The 19,705-nt window shown below is 43.7% G+C and overlaps 1 protein-coding gene across 1 annotated transcript in view; it reads left to right on the forward strand.

The window, feature by feature from the left end:
* Positions 1-12,697, forward strand: part of LOC132018346 (uncharacterized) — a 190,221-nt gene extending 177,524 nt beyond the window's left edge. Inside the window, exons 41-47 of the mRNA XM_059401165.1 lie at positions 490-642; positions 896-1,027; positions 1,668-1,820; positions 3,233-3,442; positions 7,033-7,153; positions 10,565-10,692; positions 12,516-12,697. Coding sequence (XP_059257148.1) covers positions 490-642; positions 896-1,027; positions 1,668-1,820; positions 3,233-3,442; positions 7,033-7,153; positions 10,565-10,692; positions 12,516-12,626 — 1,008 coding nt within the window. The 3' untranslated portion in view covers positions 12,627-12,697. The remainder of the gene's footprint in view (positions 1-489; positions 643-895; positions 1,028-1,667; positions 1,821-3,232; positions 3,443-7,032; positions 7,154-10,564; positions 10,693-12,515) is intronic.
* Positions 12,698-19,705: the final 7,008 nt, after the last annotated feature.

Here is a 19,705-nt window from a genome sequence, read left to right on the forward strand (position 1 = left end):
TAAGCCATTCAGAACAGGCTGTGTCATAATGAGATTTCTGCTGGAACCTAAATGGGAAAGTGGCCAGCCTGATTCCTTCCTCTACTTTATCTATTTTTAATGTAGTTCCTCATTAGTGGCTCATCTATAGTGTTTTATCTGGTCAGATTCTGCTGAGTCAACCTGATAGCAAAATCCGTAGGTTCAAATTCTCAAGCAACCTTTCGGGAAAGGAGGGGTGGCTCAGTTTTCTACCTGTGACCTTCCACTTTTCTATCCACTCAACTTACCTCAGCACTGACAACTTGGACTCTAACGTGTGTAGGGTCCACAATCCCTGTGGATTGTAGACAATGGTAACAGGGCTGCTCTTGAGACTTCCGATAATTCCTGATAGAATAACGGAGTGGATGATTTTTCCATGTAGAATCATTTCTGAAAATCAGGTTTTAGAAGGCAAGATGACTCTTCCTCCTCTGCTCTTCCTGAACTTGAGTCTGCAATTTGCAGGAAAAACTGGATGAGAACCAGATTAATTTGATCCAGAAAGTGTGTGAGCTCATCGGCGAAGTAAGAACAGAAGGGATTGACAATCTGAAGGGCCTAAAGGAGAAATGGGGCTCTGCCAGACCCGACCAAGGAATGAAAGAAAACCTAGCCAAAGTACGTGATTTCATTTAGCAACGGGATCCCGGCATTTCATCCCAGCATCTGACCCCGGGCTCACTCTGTATGCATTCCAGTCTGGTTCCCCCGAGAAAGCATTGCATCAGGCATTTAAAAGGGGGCGCTGGGGGCTGCCTGAACCATTGTGTCATCCTCTGGAAGGCAGGGCGCTGGTGTTAGGATTTGTGCCCTTCCCTCCGGGGAAGAGTGTTGAAGGCAGCCTTTTCTGAAAGTGAGCTTCTCTCGGCAGGAGCAGCTGCAGGCTCTGGAGCAGGACAGCAGCAGCCTGGCTGCGCTGGTGTGCAAATTGAGGAGCCTGGGCCACTGGAGGCTGGCGGTGCAGCAGGCTCGCTTCCAGCGCCAGGTGAACAGGGCGGAGAAGGTGAGCTGGAGGGGAGGGAGGCCCCGCCCAGCAGGGCGTGGCCAAGGTGGGTGGTGCCCGACTTCCTGGCCGGTAGATGCTGCTGGGGGTACAGGTGTCGGTTGACAAGTCCAACCCTCTTAAAGGATCTGGGGGTTGGGGAGTTTTCTTGGGAAGTGGCAACGTGTCAGAACTTCAGAGAAACAGGAAAGAGCCCGAAGCAAATGGCAAAGAAGCAAACGGGAGAAGAGATGAGAGAGAAATTAGCAGGAGGGAAGGGCAAGGATGGAGGGGGCGGCTTTACCGGGCTTGAGGCCGCCTCGACAAAATCCACTGCAGAGCTTTGAGTCTCGAGCATGAGTATCTGAGGAAAATGAAGTAAACAAAATAAATAGAAAACCAACCTCAAGACAAATTGAAACCAAAGCACGGAAAACTAGTAGTTTGGACATTTTCACTCAGTGTTTCAGCAAGTCCTAATTTACTCTGATCTGGAACACTGTCCTTAAGTGAAGACACACAGGAAGTGACTGGTGGGGGCTCCTTGCTACCGGAAGCTTTAAAAACTGTGGATAACCGAAGTGGTCTAGAGATGCTTATGAAACTTAAATTGTGGAAAGGAAACTTATTTCCTATCTCACTTGGTTTGGGACATTCACAGGAAGCTCTGCAAAGTAAAAAAGAGTGCTTGAGCGTCCAGCTAATGGCAGACCAAGAAGTGGTTTTACTTCGTCAACAGTTACGGGGTCTAAGGCAGGCCCTGGCCAGGGCTCAGGCCGACAACGCCAGGATGCTCCGCATGCATGATAACCAGGTATCTGAGCCCCAGGAGCCCTCTCCCTGCCTCTCTCTGAGCTCGCTCTGCAAAGCCTCATGTGGAGTGGAAACAGCACCATAGGCTGCCTGGTACTGTGAGCCTGGTTCAAGCACAGGGCAGGGCCAGAGAACCAGCGCGCAGACCTCAGCTTCCCTTCTCCCTCCTCTCTAGCCCAGCAACCAAGGAGAGTGGCCAAAAGGCTTTTGTTTTTGTTCATACTTGGCCAAGGCGGGCAAGTACTACCCACACAAAAGATCATTCTTCAGTGTGTAGTGTGTACGTGTGTGTTTCTCTGAGGATCTTATTACCCAGAGGGCATCTTGGGGTGCAGGTCTCTGCCCTTGACACAGACCTTCCATCTCCAAGCACACTTTCCATTGACAGCAACCTTGTGCACACGGAGTGTGGCCCACCCGTCAGCGCTATTCCCCAAACTAAGAGTCTTGGGTCTTTCCCGGATGACCCATTCCAGAAGTTGCTGCTCAGTAGGGGCTGGCCCCGAAATAAAGGTTTAAGCTCTTGATAGCTGTACCAACTCTCCAAGCATGAAGGAAGCAGAAAGACCCTAGGTTTAGAGAGAGAGGAGCTCAGGTTAAAGGAATGCTTGGGAAAGCTGGGCATGTTTAAAACATAGCATATAATTTGTTCCTTCCGGACCCTATATCCTCCATTATCATGCACCAGGTGAATGATGGTGTATAATTATGTAAACTGTAGCATCACCGTACAAATAATATTAGTATTAGTATTATAACTGAGTTTGACCTTCTGGTGCCTAAGGTGCTACTGATAAAAAAATTTCAGAACAGAACCAAATGATTACTAGTCTTTTCCCTCTTAACCATCTGGAACCTGGCTTCCCCAGAGCTATTTTGGAAGTCAAACCAGAGGCAAGATCACAACCTCCCTTGCCCACTCACTGCAGCGTTAGGTCACACCCTCTCCTGGGGCTAACCCTTCCCTGCTATTTCGTGATGAGTGCTCAGTGAACTGCACGTGTAGCTTGTGGTAGATACAACTATGCGATTAATAGGCTAAGTAACATACATATCATCGTCACATTTGGGCACTGAAAGTTGGAACTGTTTGACTGGTATTGCTGTACAGTGGCATTACTACTTGGCTGGATTTTCTGGTTTGTTCCTTTTGCTGTCTCCCTGACTATATTGCCTCACGGCTTACAGTAAATGCCAAGGTGGCGTAGATGCTGGTAGTCTTGTTGTCAGCTAGTAGCCCAGAACCAAATGGCTGGGCTCCATGACCCTGAGCCCAGGAGCTCGCCACAGGGTCTTGCCCTTGGGCCCTACTGGAGGGGATGGTTATCCCGTTGGGCAACTTCTCATTCCGGGTCTTTTGCTGAGAGGAAAGACTGCGCCTTCTTCAATTTCTTTGCCCTTTTCCTGCCACAGGCTCAACTGCTGAGAGAGCTGCAACACAAGTTGACCCAGGAGGCTCGCCACCGGCAACAGATGGATCTGATGAAAACCTCCAGCATGGAGAAGCTCCTGGAAGACATGGAGAAAAAGGAACAGCACCTGCAGCTCCTGACAGAAGCAGCTGAGAGGGCTTCCAGGCTGGGCCAGCTTCAGCAGAAGAGAAGTCAGAAAGAGCTCCAACAGGTAACTCCAGAGAGAGGGAGCGGCCCCTCGGAAGCCAAGCGGGATGCACCAGCCAGAGCTGGGGCCTTCTTCTGGAATTTTCCATGCCTCTGGCGTCCCCCACCTTTGTCATTTCTAGGCCCACCAGGATAATGGGAATACTTCTGCCCACACTGAGGTGATGCTCAGGCTGCTAATGGTGAGAGGATGATGGCTTCACTGCCCCGAGGCCCAGAATCTTGGTGCCTTTATAACCCATGTGACAAACATGTTTCCACTTGACTATAATTTTTGAACTAGGGAGCCTTTAGAAAATTCCAATGGTAATCTGGAAAAGCAACAAGTATTATGGAAGCTATGAGAAGAGGATTTTATTCAAGGTATTTCTGGAACATCAGAGACAAAAAGGAAAGGCAAATGTGATTTCCAGACACAATTTATTTTTGTTAAATAGAGCCCTACAGTAAAAAAAAAAAAAAAAAAGAGGAAGATACAGCAGACGCAGGCATGGATTAATGCAAGTTCTAACAAAGGAGACCACAGAATGTAATCCAATACAAAACGCAAAAGAAGTAGCACCTTCCAGAACAGGCATGTCTTATACATTCACTGAAGGAATAAATCACTTAATTCACCAGAGATATTAGGAAACTGAAGTTGGAAAGTTAAATTAGATTATTGGCCAAGTGTTTCAAGTGCTTAAGGAGGAGATCAATGAGAAGTCTACAAAAATAAATGACAAAAATTAAAAAAAAAAAGGGATCAAAATTAAACTGAGGCAATGCTAGAGAAAATATTTGTGGAGGAATGGAGAGAAAAATGGGTAGCTTTAGAATAAAAGAAATTTAGAATTTCACATTTATTTTGTGAAAACTAAACTGTGATTTGAATCCTTAAGAAAAATTTGGTGTCACATATTTGTCTTTCAAATCATGCCTTTCTAAAAAACCACCTGATAATAAGGCATTAGGGGCACCTGGGTGACTCAATCAGTTATATGTCCTACTGGATCTCAGTTCTGGTCTTGATCTCAGGGTCATGAGTTTGAGCCCTGTGCCTAGTTAAAAAGAGACAAGGTGTTAGTTTCTCAAAGTCTTCTCTAGTTAACAACTAATTTTTGTCTAATGGTAGAGATTCTAAAAGTAGTCAAAACAAATATTTTGAGGCTTCTCTCAAATACATCTTTTTAGTATATGCATGTAAAAATCTAAATTATTCCCCTACCCCAGTAAGCTGGGTCACAACTCCTGTGTTCCAGGCTTACTGTCCCACTCGCCACCAACTAGCAATCCAACCTCAGCCAGCAAGAGCCCCTATGACCTACAGTCACTTCATTAATCCTTCTCCAACCTCCAATTCCAAGGGCAGATTTTGATCATCTGACCTTGGAGAGCATGATTGTCCTTGCCTACCTCCTGCTCCTGGGGAGACCATTCAGAGTGGAGGCCCTAGAGTCAAATTTCCTGATTCACGCCCTGGGGCCCTCTACTGCATGACCTTGTGCTAGATCTCCACTGCATGACCTTAGGCTAGGTTGTGGTCTCCCTGTGTTTCAGTCTTCTCATTGGTACAGGGGAGAACAATATACTCAATTCATGGGATTTTTAGGAGGATTGAATCAGGTAGTTCCGATGAAACACTTAGAATTGAAACTGACACACAGCTCTTGATTAATATTGGCTGTATGTCTTTTTACTGGGAATCTCAATGAACGTGAACAATTTTGGAAACAGATTGACCTGGATTCAAATCCTGCCTCTGCCACTAACAGCTTGTGGATCTTGGCAAATCACTGTACCTACCTCTGTGAAGTGGGGTGGGGTTTCTTTAAGGTCCTAACACAACACAACGTCCTTCCTAAACATGTTTCTTTCCTTTGCTAATATTTTTCAAGTTGGCTTAGTCCCAGCCTGGCCTAGGGAGTCTTGATATGTTTTTCCTGGGTTCCTACCCATGAGGGCTAAGGAGCCTACACCAATCCTTATAGTACCTACATGGACCTTGGGGCTAATTCGTATTAGGAAGTGTTCCTAACTCTGGGGATCTGATCTTTTACTGAAAGTTATATTACACTTGAGAGTATCTGCACACACACAAGAAACTGCTCCTTAACATTTGTAAGATGAGCCTGTGGTCACAGCTTCAAGAGTTCACAGACCTTCTCATTGGGTCCATGCAGATGAGAGTAGGATTTAAAACATGTGCGGCTGAAGTGGATTGGTTTGCTAGGGCTGTTGTAACAAATTACCACAAACTAGATGGCTTAATACAAGTGAAATGTATGGTCTCAGAGTTCAGGAGGCCAGAAGCCTGAAATCAAGATGTGGACTCCTCCTGAGGGCTCTCAGAAAGAGTCTGTTCTCTGCCTCTCTCCTAGCTTGTGGTGGTTGCCCGTAGTCCTTGGCATTCCTTTGGCTGTAACTCCATCACTCCCATCTCTGCCTTCCTCATCCGATCGCCCTCTCCATATGTGTCCCTCTGTGAGTCTTCTTAGGAAGGCATCAGTCATTGTACATAAGGCCCACTCTTAATCCAGTATGGCTTCCTCATGATTTAATTACATCTGCAAAGACTATTTCCAAGGTCACCTTTTGAGGTTCCAGGTAAACATGAATTTTTCGGGGGGTCAGGAGGATATTATTCAATCCATTATATGATTATTGCTTTTTTGTACTTTATAATTTTTTTTTAATTTTTATTTATTTGTCAGAGAAAGACAAGGAGAGCGAGCGAACACAGGCAGACAGAATGGCAGGCAGAGGCAGAGGGAGAAGCAGGCTCCCTGCCAAGCAAGGAGCCCGATGTGGGACACTATCCCAGGATGCTGGGATCATGACCTGAGCCAAAGGCAGCTGCTTAACCAACTGAGCCACTCAGGCATCCCTGTACTTTATAATTTTTAATATAATTATAATTATATTACTTTTTATACTCTTAGATAATTTTTATAATTAACTTACTTTTTATAACCTATATAAAATTATATTTATATAAATTAAAATAAGTTTAAAAAATACCTGTGATCTCTGCAGATGAGGCACTTTGGACCCAGCCGCTCTCTGGCTGGGGGGCTAGGGGTCAGCTGTGTGAGCAGAGGGCCACATGAGTAAATACGAAGGTCATCTCTTGTTAGGGGCCTCATATAAGGCATGGGGGATGGTACTCAGGGCATCCCTGCCAATGATGAGTTGAGCCAAACAGAGATCTGGAAGAGAGAATGGGTCTTTCCTCTGCTTGAAATTGTCCAGGGACTCCCTCCCGTCCCTGTGGTAGTTTCATGGCTTTGACCCACAAGGTCCTCTGTGAACTGGACCCTTCTATTTCCTCTCCTCCCCTCCACTCTAGTCAAATAAACATAAAAGATAAAAATGTCATGAGTGAACTCCTGGCTATGATAAGGCAATAAAAGTTCTAAGCGCTGCCTCTGCTCCTCTTTGGTTGAGTTCTTGGCCTTCTTGGAGCTCTCCTCAGAAGGCTGAGTTCAGCCTGACCAGGAATGCATGAGGACTTGAATTTCTGGGGCAGCCTCGACCTACACTCTCCAAGGAACCCTAGGAACTAAAGTAGGCACCAGGAAGCATCTCTGCTTCCTAAGCACCTTTTCCCCTCAGATGAGGAGCCGGCTTGCCCAGGAGCGGAGTGTGAAGCTGGATGCTTTCCAGCGTGTACAAGAGCTACAAAGTCAGCTTAGTGACGCTGAGCGATCGTCTGTCCGGATGAGCTCACCAGGCGGTAAGCAGCTCCCCTGCTCTGGCTAGCACAAACTCCCAGGCTCTGGGGTCTGAACTGAGGAGGATCTCAGGGAGTAGCTGTAACAAGTCCGGATGAGCTCACCAGGCGGGAAGCAGCTCCCCTGCTCTGGCTAGCACAAACTCCCAGGCTCTGGGGTCTGAACTGAGGAGGATCTCAGGGAGTAGCTGTAACAACCCAGTGGTTACTGTGTGGGGGCTCCGTGCTGGCTGTTGAGCGAATGAATGATACATGAATGAATGAAACTTAATTCTGATTTGCAGCCATAACTTTCTACTTTAGTTTACCTTAGAGTATTTACATCCTATACTAAAATGTTTTAGTCATAAAAACTGGCCTCAGAAGCTTGTAATATACCACTTAAAGAACACTGGGTACTTCACTGTCTTAATCCCTTGGAACATCAATGACCACATTTATGTCTCAGATGTTATTTAGAAAGTGTATTATGATTCTTGGGTGCTGGAGGCTTGAAGAGCCCTATGGAAGTGACAATCAACACTGTCCTCTGGGCCATATAGCTAGCAAGAAGCATGGAACAGAGGCCAAACCCATGTCTCTAAACTAGCTTCCTCCCCTGTAAGTTGAGGACAAAATAAATTCTAAGTTCTTCTATCAAAAATGTCATCAAATATCAATAACCACAACCGACTTATTGTTAAGATCAGCCAAGTCTCTGCTTTTCTCTTCTGGTGGAACCTGGTGGTTGGGTGTGTGCGCTTTGGTTCAAATGCTGGCTCAGTCACTGCTTGCTATGTGACCTCAGGTTAGCCTGTTTGTAAAATGGGAATATTCCCGCAAAAGGGTATTCTGAGGATTAAATGAAATAAAGCACATCTGCCACGTAGTACAGAAGCACTAACTAGCTGTACAAATGTTGGTTCCTATACTTTCATACGTGTGTGTCCTTTATGTTTGCTTTTGGCTATTTACTAGGTGAATATATAAGAAAACAGAGCCTTTCAGAAACCGAAAGATTGGCATCAAAGATCAAGTAGACGAAGATGGAGTGACCCTGGGTTTACTAAGAGCAGGGCTGGTGGGGCACCTGGGTGACTCAGTTAAGTGTCCATTTCTGATTTGGGTTCAGGTCATGATCACAGGGTCCTGGGATCAAGCCCCATGTCAGGCTCCACGCTTAGCATGGAGTCTGCTAGACAGTCTCTCTCTCTCTCTCCCTCTCCCTCTGCTCCTCCTTCCACTCATACTCTCTCTGTCTCTCTGTCTCTCTCTCAAATAAATAAATAAAATCTTAAAAAAAAAAAAAAAAAGACTAAAGCTGGGCTCAGCTATAAAGCCCAGGGCCCTCCTTCCTGCATCTATGCCTGCTGCCTCGGACCTGAGAGCAGGTCTGATTTTCTCACCTCAGTTGTCCTGTCCGAAGAGAAAGAACATACAAATATCCAAGGCCCTATTTTGACCACTGACCCTGAGCAGTTCGGTACCTTGCACTCTCCTTCTCCATATTCCCTAGGATTTTTCTGTCTCTCCCTTGCCCCTCTGCCTCCATCCAACCATCTTCTTCTTCTTTTAATAATTAGCTCTGTACCCACAGTGGGGCTTGAACTCACCACCCTGAGATCAAGAGTCACACTCTCTACCAGCTAAGCCAGCCAGGTACCCCAGCCAAGCATCTTTTAAATCTCTTTCTGGGTTAAAGTGTCCTTTCAAACTGCCGCCCATGCCCGCCAACAGCTGCACATTTAGGAAGGAGAAACAGAGTGAGGCACAAGACGGGTAGGGGGGCAGAACCCTAATTCCCGGAACTGGGGATGTGGCAGGAATAAAAGAGAACCCTCTTTCCCTGGAAGCAGATGTAAAAGTTATTCCTAAACCTCAGCCCTCATCTGTCCTCTCTTAGTGACAGGACGGGCTTTGTGGAGGGCTCCCTACGTGTAGATTCATCAGGGGAGGAGGGACTGGGTCATACCTGTCTATGTATTACCCATTATTACCCTATTTATTACCCAGCCTCCAAGGGGACAGCCAGGCACCTCCTGTACCATTAGTGCCAAAAGTCAGCCATTCCCACTCCCTTCCCAGCTGTTGTCCAGTTGAAAGCCGGAGATGACCAAGGTCTCTCCTTCCCGTAGCTGTGGTAGCAGCAGCCACCTTGCTCCCCACATCAGAGGCACCGGAGGCAAAGGCAGAGTTGGGGGACCAGCTCTCTCTACTTGGCATTAGCATGGATTCCCCTTAGGATTTTGCAACTCCTGAGAAACTATAATATATTCTAGTGCAGCTGTTCTTAAAATACTTAAGGGGGAAAAAATGAAATCACTTGGCTGACAAAACTATGAAATGTTCAGAGGCAGACTGCCTTAAGTTCTCCTGATCCAGCTTTGATGTTTTTCACTAGCATTGATTTCTCTCTCGCCGTTGCTGGGCTCTGAGAATGCTGGGAGCCGAGAGGAAGTGGAGCCCCTTGGGAAGCAAGATGGCAGCCACCACTGTAGCTTCCTCTCTGTTCCAGCTCAAGGGGCAAGAGTCAGTCTGGCGATGGACAGTTGAGAATAATCATCAGCCTCAGACTGGGTAGACTTGGGTCACATGTCCGGTTTTGAGCCAATCACTAAAGCCAGAGACTAAGGCTCTCAGTGGTCTTAAGACCAGCTCACATGTCCCTCCCCCGCAGCTGAGAATGGGGTCAGCTCACTCTCTTCTTTTCCCAGCAACTATTTAAAATCTTCCTGGCTTCTTCACACCTTCCAACACTGTCCTCCTCCCCAGCCAACACATCACCTCCAGTTTCACAGAGCAGTTAAAAGCCATCCAAGGGGAAAACCCCTCTATAACTTGAGCCCAGCCCCGCTACATTAGCACTCAGCTGCTTCCCGGTCCCTCCTGGTAAAACGGAAAAGCTGCCCCTTCCCGGGGGGCCAATCCTAATGCATGAGATCCCATTTATTCTACTTTTTCACTACTACAGGGGCCTTGTTCTAATCTTTATCTGCTTTCTCTCTACATACTCATATTTCCCACCCATCTACCCTTCTAATTTTGTTATTGACCATTATTTATTGACCATATATGTGCCAGGATCATAAAATCCACCATAAAATAAAATGAATATCTATCCAATTGCTTGAGCCAGAAATCTGGGAGCTATTCCTTGTCACCCTGCAAATCCAGTGAATTACAAAATCTGATTAATTTGAATAACCTTAAGTCTGTCCACTTCTACCCATCATAGTCCAAGTCAACCATCATATCCTTCTCTTTCACTTGGTCATGTGACCCTCAGGCAAAAAAAATTCCATCTGGGTTTTGTCATCTTCACTCAGAACTGATGAAGCGGATTAGATGTTCATTTTATGCTCAAAATTTTATGGATTAAATCTAGGACTATACACTGCAACCAGAGATATGATTTAACATTTTTTAACATTATAGGCCTTATACCTCGGGCTCAGTATTCCCTACGTTCTGCTCCCACATCATCCAGACACTCCCAGCAACACCTTTTAAGGACTCATCTTATGAGCAGTAAAATAACAAGAAGGATTCAAAGGCCGGACACCGTAAGTAATGATAAATTTGATTATATATGTGAAACAATGAAAAATGTAAATATGAAATTATGGTTTTAGGTTCACTTCAAAAGTACATTAAAAATATCAGGCTCTTATCTAGATACTTGGATCTAAATAATAAAATTCTAGATTTCTCACAGAGGGAATTTGTTCATGAATGGTTTCTGAATCGATGACTGGGAAGAAGGATGGTCCAGGGTTTCCCACTCTGCCTTCTTGCTGATGCTACTCCTCAGTAATAGAATTCTGATATCAAAACAATTATCCCAAAAGCATTTATTCAATTACAATGAAATAAGTGAATGTGGAAGTCAGTATCAACACCTTGCTGTGTTCCGTCTCTGAATCTCTTTTCCTTCCATCATCTGTAGTAATTAACTAGCAGCATGAGATCTCTTATCTGAGTTCCCTGGCAGAGCAGGAAGTTTCAGAAGTCATTTTAAAAACATGTGAGAAATCTACCCTCCAAAGAAACTCTTTGGACACAGATTAGGTCAAGGTACAGAACATATATGTAGATTTTAAAAAAATATGTATATATTATAAATATATTATTATATATTTATATATAATATATATATTTCCACATTTTTATATTTTATATTTTCCACATTTGATTTCCTTGAGCATTTAAATGAATAAAAATGAATATATTTTATAATAATTATTTAATATTAAATATAAATAATTAATATTTAATTAATAGTTTTTGGTTTATGTAAAACGTTTACCCTCTTCCACTGCCTTCTCTGCACTACTTTGATAAGTATTATACTCTTTGCCCCATTGGTTTTTAGAATCCCCTCCAGAAGTTTACCTGTCAACCCATTTAAGAATTCCTGCCTCTTGCTTTGAGGAAAACTAAAAGGAAAAGATTTAATCATATTGTCAGAGAAAAATATGAGGGTATAATTTTGCAGATGATGATCTAGTTATTGGATCACAAATTTCCAGCAGTGTTTCTGAACATGTGGTTAAGAAGTCATACATGGAAAGGGAAGAAACAGATCAGGAATACCCATTTAAGGTCCTTGACCAAGTAGGACCACATTATCAATCCCCGCCGTTCGCTTGACCTACCAATCTCTGTGCAGTCAGCATTCACTAAAAAGTGAAATTCTAGTATATGTCTGTTTCTGCAAAAACCTTTTCCAAAAAGAAGCAATATTCAGTTGGCGCTTATGGGACCACAAGGGCTTTTAAAGATTCACTCCATTCCTGTTTCACACCCAAAAGCAAATGTTGCTCTTACAGGGGTAGTTGGTGATTACAGCTCATGGTTGAGAATGCTGCTTAAGTAACTAAATGCATTAGAGGAGAGCCACTGTATCACAAGATTTAAAAGGGTGATAGTCTAAACAAACCCTAATAAAAAAGGGAATGTTCTGTAGCCCATTAACTTGTGTACACTATAAAAACCCCAAACAAAAAGCCTAAGGTGCAGGAAAGGCACGAAAGAATTGGAGCCTCTTTGAATCTAAGTTCTGAATTCTTAAGAAAGGCCTATAAGACAAATCAGATAAATACAGACTGAGGAGGAATGTGCACACGTTGGGATGTAAGGCCCCCAAGACTTTCTAAAAAACAAAACGCTACACTAGCACAAATGATAAACTATTAAGGAATTTTTAGATTACTCCATATATGGGATATCTTTTTTCCTTAGATGAAAATGGCTTTTTGTTGATAGATTTTATTCATAACCAGTTCCTTTATGACAAGTGGCAGGTACAAGAAGGCGGCCTAAATGGCCTGCCCCAGACTGGACGAATGACCTTGGTCTCATGAGTTAACAGTGACTTATATTACAGGTACCTATTAAACATGAAAGAAGGACTGACAACGTCTTTCTACCCAATGTGGCAGAAAATGTTCAATGTTCAGCTTTTCAAGTTCACACGGCTCCATCCATAATCCCATAAAGACCTGACTGGTAATCATATATCCTTTTCCACATTTTATTTCCTTGAGCATTTGAATGAATAAAAATGATTCTAACCTCCATGACCTTGATCTAATTTTTATTATCAGTACTATGAAGACTGTGTAAGGACTGAGATGTCCCAGGGGAAGTAGGGCTCGGCCCTAGGTTTTAGGAACTAAGAGTTGATTTGCACTTCTACAACCTGGGCCTCAGCTTTGGTCAACCAACAGCCCCTCATTGTGGGTTCCAGATTACTGATGAGGTGTACGAACCAGGAGAGAGGCATTGCTGCTACGCAGTAATTTTTAGTAAGTGAAAAACAAGAACAGATTAATCTCAATACACTTCAGAGCACTCATTTCTATTTGTTTCACTTAAGAACATCATCCTCTCTCTCTTTTTTTTAAGATTTTGTTTATTTGACAGAGATCACAAGTAGACAGAGAGGCAGGCAGAGAGAGAAAGAGGGAAGCAGGCTCCCAAGCGCTGAGCAGAGAGCCTGATGCAGGACTCTATCCCAGGACCCTGGGATCATGACCTGAGCCGAAGGCAGCGGCTTAACCCACTGAGCCACCCAGGTGCCCCCCATCATCCTCCCTTAACTAGCGTTTTATTCTGCCTACAAATACTGAGACTCTCTTCAGAGTTTTGCGAAGTCCTAATGCAAGCCTCTTTGTTCAGACAAGAAAATGTATCCTGAGTAAAGGAATAAATGGGTAGATGAATGGAATAGAACAGACCAGAGAAACATTTACATACATACATTTATATATGATATTTGTTTAACTTTTCAAATTAAGGGTAAGGTTGAGTCTATTTGAAGTAGAACAAATTATCACCTTACACTATACACAATGAATTCCAAATGGATTCAAGATCTATATGCACACACACACACACACACACACACACACACACACACCTGCACACAGACACACACACAAACTTATTTCTTAAGTAGAACATGAAAAACAAAAGCCAAGAGGAAGATTGATGACTTGGATGTCAAAGCTACAAATTCAACATGACAATATGGTAGCAGTTATCAATTTATGCCTCTCAGCTCTAAATTCATCCTTGTCTGCTATAGTTAATATGGACACTGTAAATCTTTCTTCTTTTCCCACTACAAGATTTTAAGCTTTGTCAGGAGAGAGTAATGGAAGGATCCTGAAGAAGGAGGTTCTGGGGTGCTTCTCACTTGCCATGTTGACAGGCTTCTGCGTTAGAATGCACAGGGGAGCATGCAGCTTCCTGGTGGAGGGCCACTGGCATGGCACCTTCAGTGAAGGGCTTTCTCCTCCCGCTCCTCCTTTTCTGAGGGCTACTTTCCAGCCTCAGTGAATTTCTCTCCCATCCAGTGAGCCTTTGAGGTCACACCCTCTCCAGTTTATGTCAGCTCTGGAGGGTCGTGGCTGCGCACTATATCTGCTATCCCTGTTTTCTTCAGAGCTCCCTTTATTGCTTCCCAGCCGGTCCTCCCGTTACATCAACCCCTTGTTATAGTTAATAATCCTTTCTATTAAACTTTCTCACAGTTGGATTACTGTGGTTCTATCTTTTAATTGACCCATGAGTAATACAGAACTGATACAGTTCAATAATACAAAACTGATACCAGTAAAGGAGTGGTCTTAGGGGAGAGACTCACAGGGATAGGATTTGGGGATCTGCTTGGTTGCATCCTTGGGCGTGGACACAGTGCTGAGCTCCTTGACAATAAGAAATGGAAGACTAGTAATCCTTTACATGCAATGGCATGACAATTAACCAAATTACTACCCATGGTTGACTGATGGAGTACCTACTTGAAGCATGTGCTTCGGGAGCTTAAATTGTTACCACACTGACTCTCATGGCAATAATCATGGCCATAAATACCGGGGTGTGGGATGGACTTTCTTGGATGCACTTGAGCACTTACAGAAGAAAATGATAAGCTCTGGTCCTTTAATTCTCAGCTCGGATCATGGTCTGAAAACCAGAGAACTTCCATAGCAGCCTTCAAAAAAATCTCTTATTTCGTGTAGTCATAGGGGTAATACTGCTAAAAAAAAAAAAAAAAAAAATCAAGCATAATTTTTAATTGTGCAGAATGCTAATGACCATGACAGTTGAAATCACAATCTTGTCATTTCTCATTGCTGTTGAGATGGGCTTTCTCATTTCAGTGGTTATGATGCAGTCCCAGAATAGCAGAAGACAACAGCCAAGGACAAGGTAGGTATGTCTATTACAAGGGGCAGCAGGGACCTGTCAGTAGTCAGATTATCAACCTGGCACATAAAGATTTTTGGTGGTCAGTGTGTCCCCCCAAATGAAATCACATGGGCAGCCAATTAGAATATTGTTTGATCTATACAACAGGAGAAACTCTGGTAGTCAGAAACCTGGCTTGAGTCAACATAGAGGAGAGTCATAGTCTCTCACCCAGATTCCAACCCCACATTGGGTGTGGAGTCTTCCTAAAAAACAAAATCTTGATTCTTGGGAACTCAAAGCACACAGTGGCTCAACAGTTAAAATGAAGGCTTACAGTGAGGTATCAGGAGTCTCAGGTTCAAATTACAGTGGACCCAGTCAATCCATGGGCCCACCATGTGGCTATTTCCACAGTTCCTGAATGTATAATTGGAAAAGACATCAAGAAAAACTGAAAAGACTCCTCTACTGGTTTTTAACCCATGAGTTGAAGCCTCGTTATTTTAGGAAGAGATCATTGGGAGCCCCTGAAACTTCCCCTTTCTGGAAAGTAAACTAGAAGCAAAATTATATCCCTGGGGAAACTGCAGAGATTAAGGCCACCTTCAAAATGTTAAGGAAACAAGGATGATGAGACCTATCACATTGCCACTTAAATCACCACTTTGGCCTGTGCAGAGAACAGGTGGATCTTGGAAAATGACTAGGAACTATCAGGTTCCCATCTTAACGAGGGAGTGATTCCAACCACAGCTGCTGTCTCAGATGTAGTATCTTTACTGGGGCAAATGAATATCCTCTTGGCCTTCGTTATGCAGTTGTTGACCCAATTTGTTATGCCTTTTGCTCCATAACAAATTGTAAGGACCATGAAGAGCAGTATACCGTCGGAGTCTTGCTTTAAGGCTTTGTCAATTCTACTCCCTACATTGATATAGTCTGTAGAGACCTTGACCATCATGATATTCTACAAAAGACACTATGTTTACAACATGCTGATTGGATATGATGAGTAGGATGTAGTATTTAGTGTCTTAGTAAGACATACAAGAACTAGAAGGTAAAGGACAAATTCCACAGAAATTTAGGGCTATTAACCCCAGTGAAGTCTCTGGGGACTCAATGTTTTAGAGCATGTTAAGTGTCTTCCTCTAAGGAGAAAGGCAGTTTGCTTAGGCTTACACCATATTCTGTGAAAAACAAAGGCATAATGCTCAGTAGGCCTTTTTGGATTTGAAGGCAACATGTGCAATATTTGAGTTGGCTATTTCAACCCTCCTCTAGAGTTACCTGTAAGATTACCAATTTTGAGCGGGGAGCAGAGCAAGAGAAGGTTCTGTCATGAACTTGAGTTACAGTATAAGCTGCTCTGCCATACAGGTCCTATGATCCAGCAGAGCCAGTGATTCTAGAAGTATCCTGGCACATATGGAGCCCTTCTCAAGCAGAAACACAGGGCAAACCTTAGGATTCTGGAGCAAATCTCTGCCCTCTTTTGAAGGTAACTACTCTCCTTCTGTGCCTTGTAGAGACTGATTACCCAACCAAGGGATAGTAGATGAGCAGGTAGCCTAAGCTTCACATCATGATTTGGGTGTTTGAGAGTCTACCTAGTCATAAACTTGAGCATGCACAGCAGCAATCTGTTGTAAATGGAAATAGTATACATTTAACTATCTGGAACAGGTCTGAAAGGTACAAATAGCTTCCATGAACATGTGGCTCAGATTCTTTCAGCACCAATGCCTGTTGCTGCCTCTTCCTCAATCAATACCTCTGGTCTAGAGTGTTTCTAACAACTAGCTAGCCAAGAAAAAAAAAATTAAACCTGGCTTATAGATAGGTCTGCATGATACATTGGATCCACCCAAAAGTGGACAACTGCACCACCATGGAGCTCAGGAGTGGATCTAAATAGAAGGGGCACAAGAGGGGCGCCTGGGTGGTTCAGTGTGTTAAAGCCTCTGCCTTCGGCTCAGGTCATGATCCAGGGTCCTGGGATTAAGCCCTGCATCGGGCTCTCTGCTCGGCAGGGAGCCTGCTTCCTCCTCTCTCTCTGCCTGCCTCTCTGCCTACTTGTGATCTCTGTCAAATAAAATAAATAAAATCTTAAAAAGAAGAAGAAAGAAGAAAGAAGAAGAAGAAGAGGCGCAAGAAAACCTTCCCTGTGAGAACTGCAAGTAGTGAATTTGATTGTCCATGGTGTCTGATCTGAGACATGGCCAGAAGTACAAATCCACACGAATTCTTGGGTAGTTGCTAGTGGTTTGGTTGGACAGTTAGACTTGGAAGAAATAGTAAATGTTGGTGACAAGTAAATGTGGGAAAAGGCATGTGTATGGATCTCGGAATGGGAACACACATATTCGTATCCCATGTCACTAAAGGGCATCTACGGCAAAGAAGGCTCTTATTAATCAAGTGGATAAAATAATGCACTCTATGGGTGTCAGTCTCTTTCCCCAGCTACCCAGTGCTTGTTCAATGTGACCCATGCATGGGCTCAACAACATGGATTTCCCCTTATCAAGGCTGACATGCACTAGTGACTACTGCCTGATCTGTCAGGAGCAGAGACCAATACTGAGGCTGAATACGGTATTAATCTCGTGGGTAATAACCATCCATATGATAGCAATTTGATTATATTGGGCCTTTTCCATCATAGAGGACAGAGATCCATCTTTCGTAGAATACACACATTCTGCATATGGTCTATAATGCTCCTGCCAGCACTGCTAGCTGATGCACATACTCACAGAATGCTTTATCCACTGTCACAGCATTTCCTATAGCACTGCTTCTAATTAAAGAATCAATTTCACAGTAAAGGAAATGCTGCAGTAAACTCATGCCTGTGAAATTAACATGCCCCAATGCCCAGAAGTGGCTGGGCTGATTGAAAGGTGGGATAATTCACTGAAAACTCGTTGTAACTTAGTTGTAACCACCTTGCAAGGATGGAGTTGTCTCACAGAGATAGCATACGTACCTAGAAATCAAGAGGTAGAAGTGGATGTGACTCATGGTGATACTTCTCATCTCAGGAACCTCAAGCTGAGCTGGCTTGGAGGTCTTAGTTCCCAAGGTTTGTTTCAACCAGAGACACAACAATGGGTCTATTGATTTAGGATCTAAGGTAAGACCACATCTTGGGATTCATAAGCCACTAAACCAACAGGCTGTGAAAGGTGTTACCCTACTGGCTGGAATGGTCGATCCTTATTACCAAGGGGAGATTGTAGTGCTGGTACACAATGGAGGCAAAGGCCATATCTAGGAACATGGTGGTTGTCTAGGTGCCTGAGCACTTCCATACCCAATAGGAAAGATAAATGAAAATCTACGCAACCAAAATGAACAGTAGAAGACTCACATCCTTTGGGAGTAACATTTGGGTTACCACCAGGAGAACTGACCACTTGAGATTCTCAGCAAGGGCAAAATAAATATTAAGTAGTGGGAGGTCAAAAATTGACAGAAAAAAGGACTTTAAGCTTTGAATCCACCTGTTGCCCGCTCCACCATTATGACAATGGAGTTGAAGGAATACTTCTTTGCTAGGTGGCGTGATGTTTTGTCAGACAGTACTGGAGGAATTTCTTTTCCTGGTTCTGGACAAAACTTGAGCAGCACACACATCTGAGCACTGTGGTGTCACTGGTGTGGCACCCTCTTGAACATGGCTTACCCTGCGTCCCCTTGGATGACTTCGCAGGTCACCAATGGCATATCATTTCCCCATAGCTGCCCGGTGGTGGATTTGCAGCTACCACAAACTTCATCCAGAGAGCCAAGGTTGTAACCTTGATATTTCTGGAATTTGGCTTGAGGAAGGACAGAGAGCAGCCACTTCTTAAATTTGCTATGCCAGTATTCTTCAGAGTTCTTCACTGCTTTGTTTGCATTTCTTTAAAATATTACAGATAATATGTCCTATCCCTCCAATCCACTCTTAGATCAAACTTCCCCTGTTCATATTTGTGGCATCTATCTCTTGATTGTACTCTGGTGATATGGACACCATAATCAAAGACAAAGACTTGAAGAATATATCGAAGAAAATCCATTTGACCATGGATGAGCACCCAGCATGTTTTAAGAGAAAAAATCCTACAATTAAGACACGACAGAAAAAGACAATTCACAGAGGAAGTACAAATTAAGGACAGTAACCAAGTAAATCATTTCACTCACCAGAGTATTTAAACTTTGCCAATGTCAGATGGAAAGGATATAGAAACTCTCAGGTACACTGGCTGGTGGGAATCGGAAGGCAATCTCACTTTGTTAAAATGTACAGAGTGTGGGTGGAACTAGAGGGTATTATGCTGAGCAAAATAAGTCAATCAGAGAAAGACAATTATATGAGCTTACTCATATATGGGATTTAGGAAACAAAACAGGAGCATAGGGTAAGGGAGGGAAAAAATAAAACCAGACGTAATCAGAGAGGGAGACAAACCGTAAGAGAGTCTTAATCATAGGAAACAGACTGAGGATTGCTGGAGGGGAGGGGGTGAGGGATGGGGTAACTGGGTGATAGACATTAAGGAGGGCAGTGATGTAATGGGTGTTATATAGAAGACTGACCAATCACTGACCTCTACCTCTGAATCTAACAATACACTAATATTAATTGATTTTAAAATTTAAAAATGAGTTAAATATAAAAAGCTCAAAGTGTAAACCCTATGATACAGATCTCCCCTTCTCTACCTTTACACTAGACAGAAATTCACACCTAGGGTCGCCTGGGTGGCGGCTGCCTTCAGCTCAGGTCATCATCCCGGCGTCATTGGATCGAGTCCCACATCGGGCTCCTTGCTCCACAAGGAGCCTGCTTCTCCCTCTGACTCTGCCTGCCACTCTGTC

This window comes from Mustela nigripes, chromosome 5 (genome assembly GCF_022355385.1).
Source record: "Mustela nigripes isolate SB6536 chromosome 5, MUSNIG.SB6536, whole genome shotgun sequence".
NCBI classification, from domain to species: Eukaryota; Metazoa; Chordata; class Mammalia; order Carnivora; family Mustelidae; genus Mustela; species Mustela nigripes.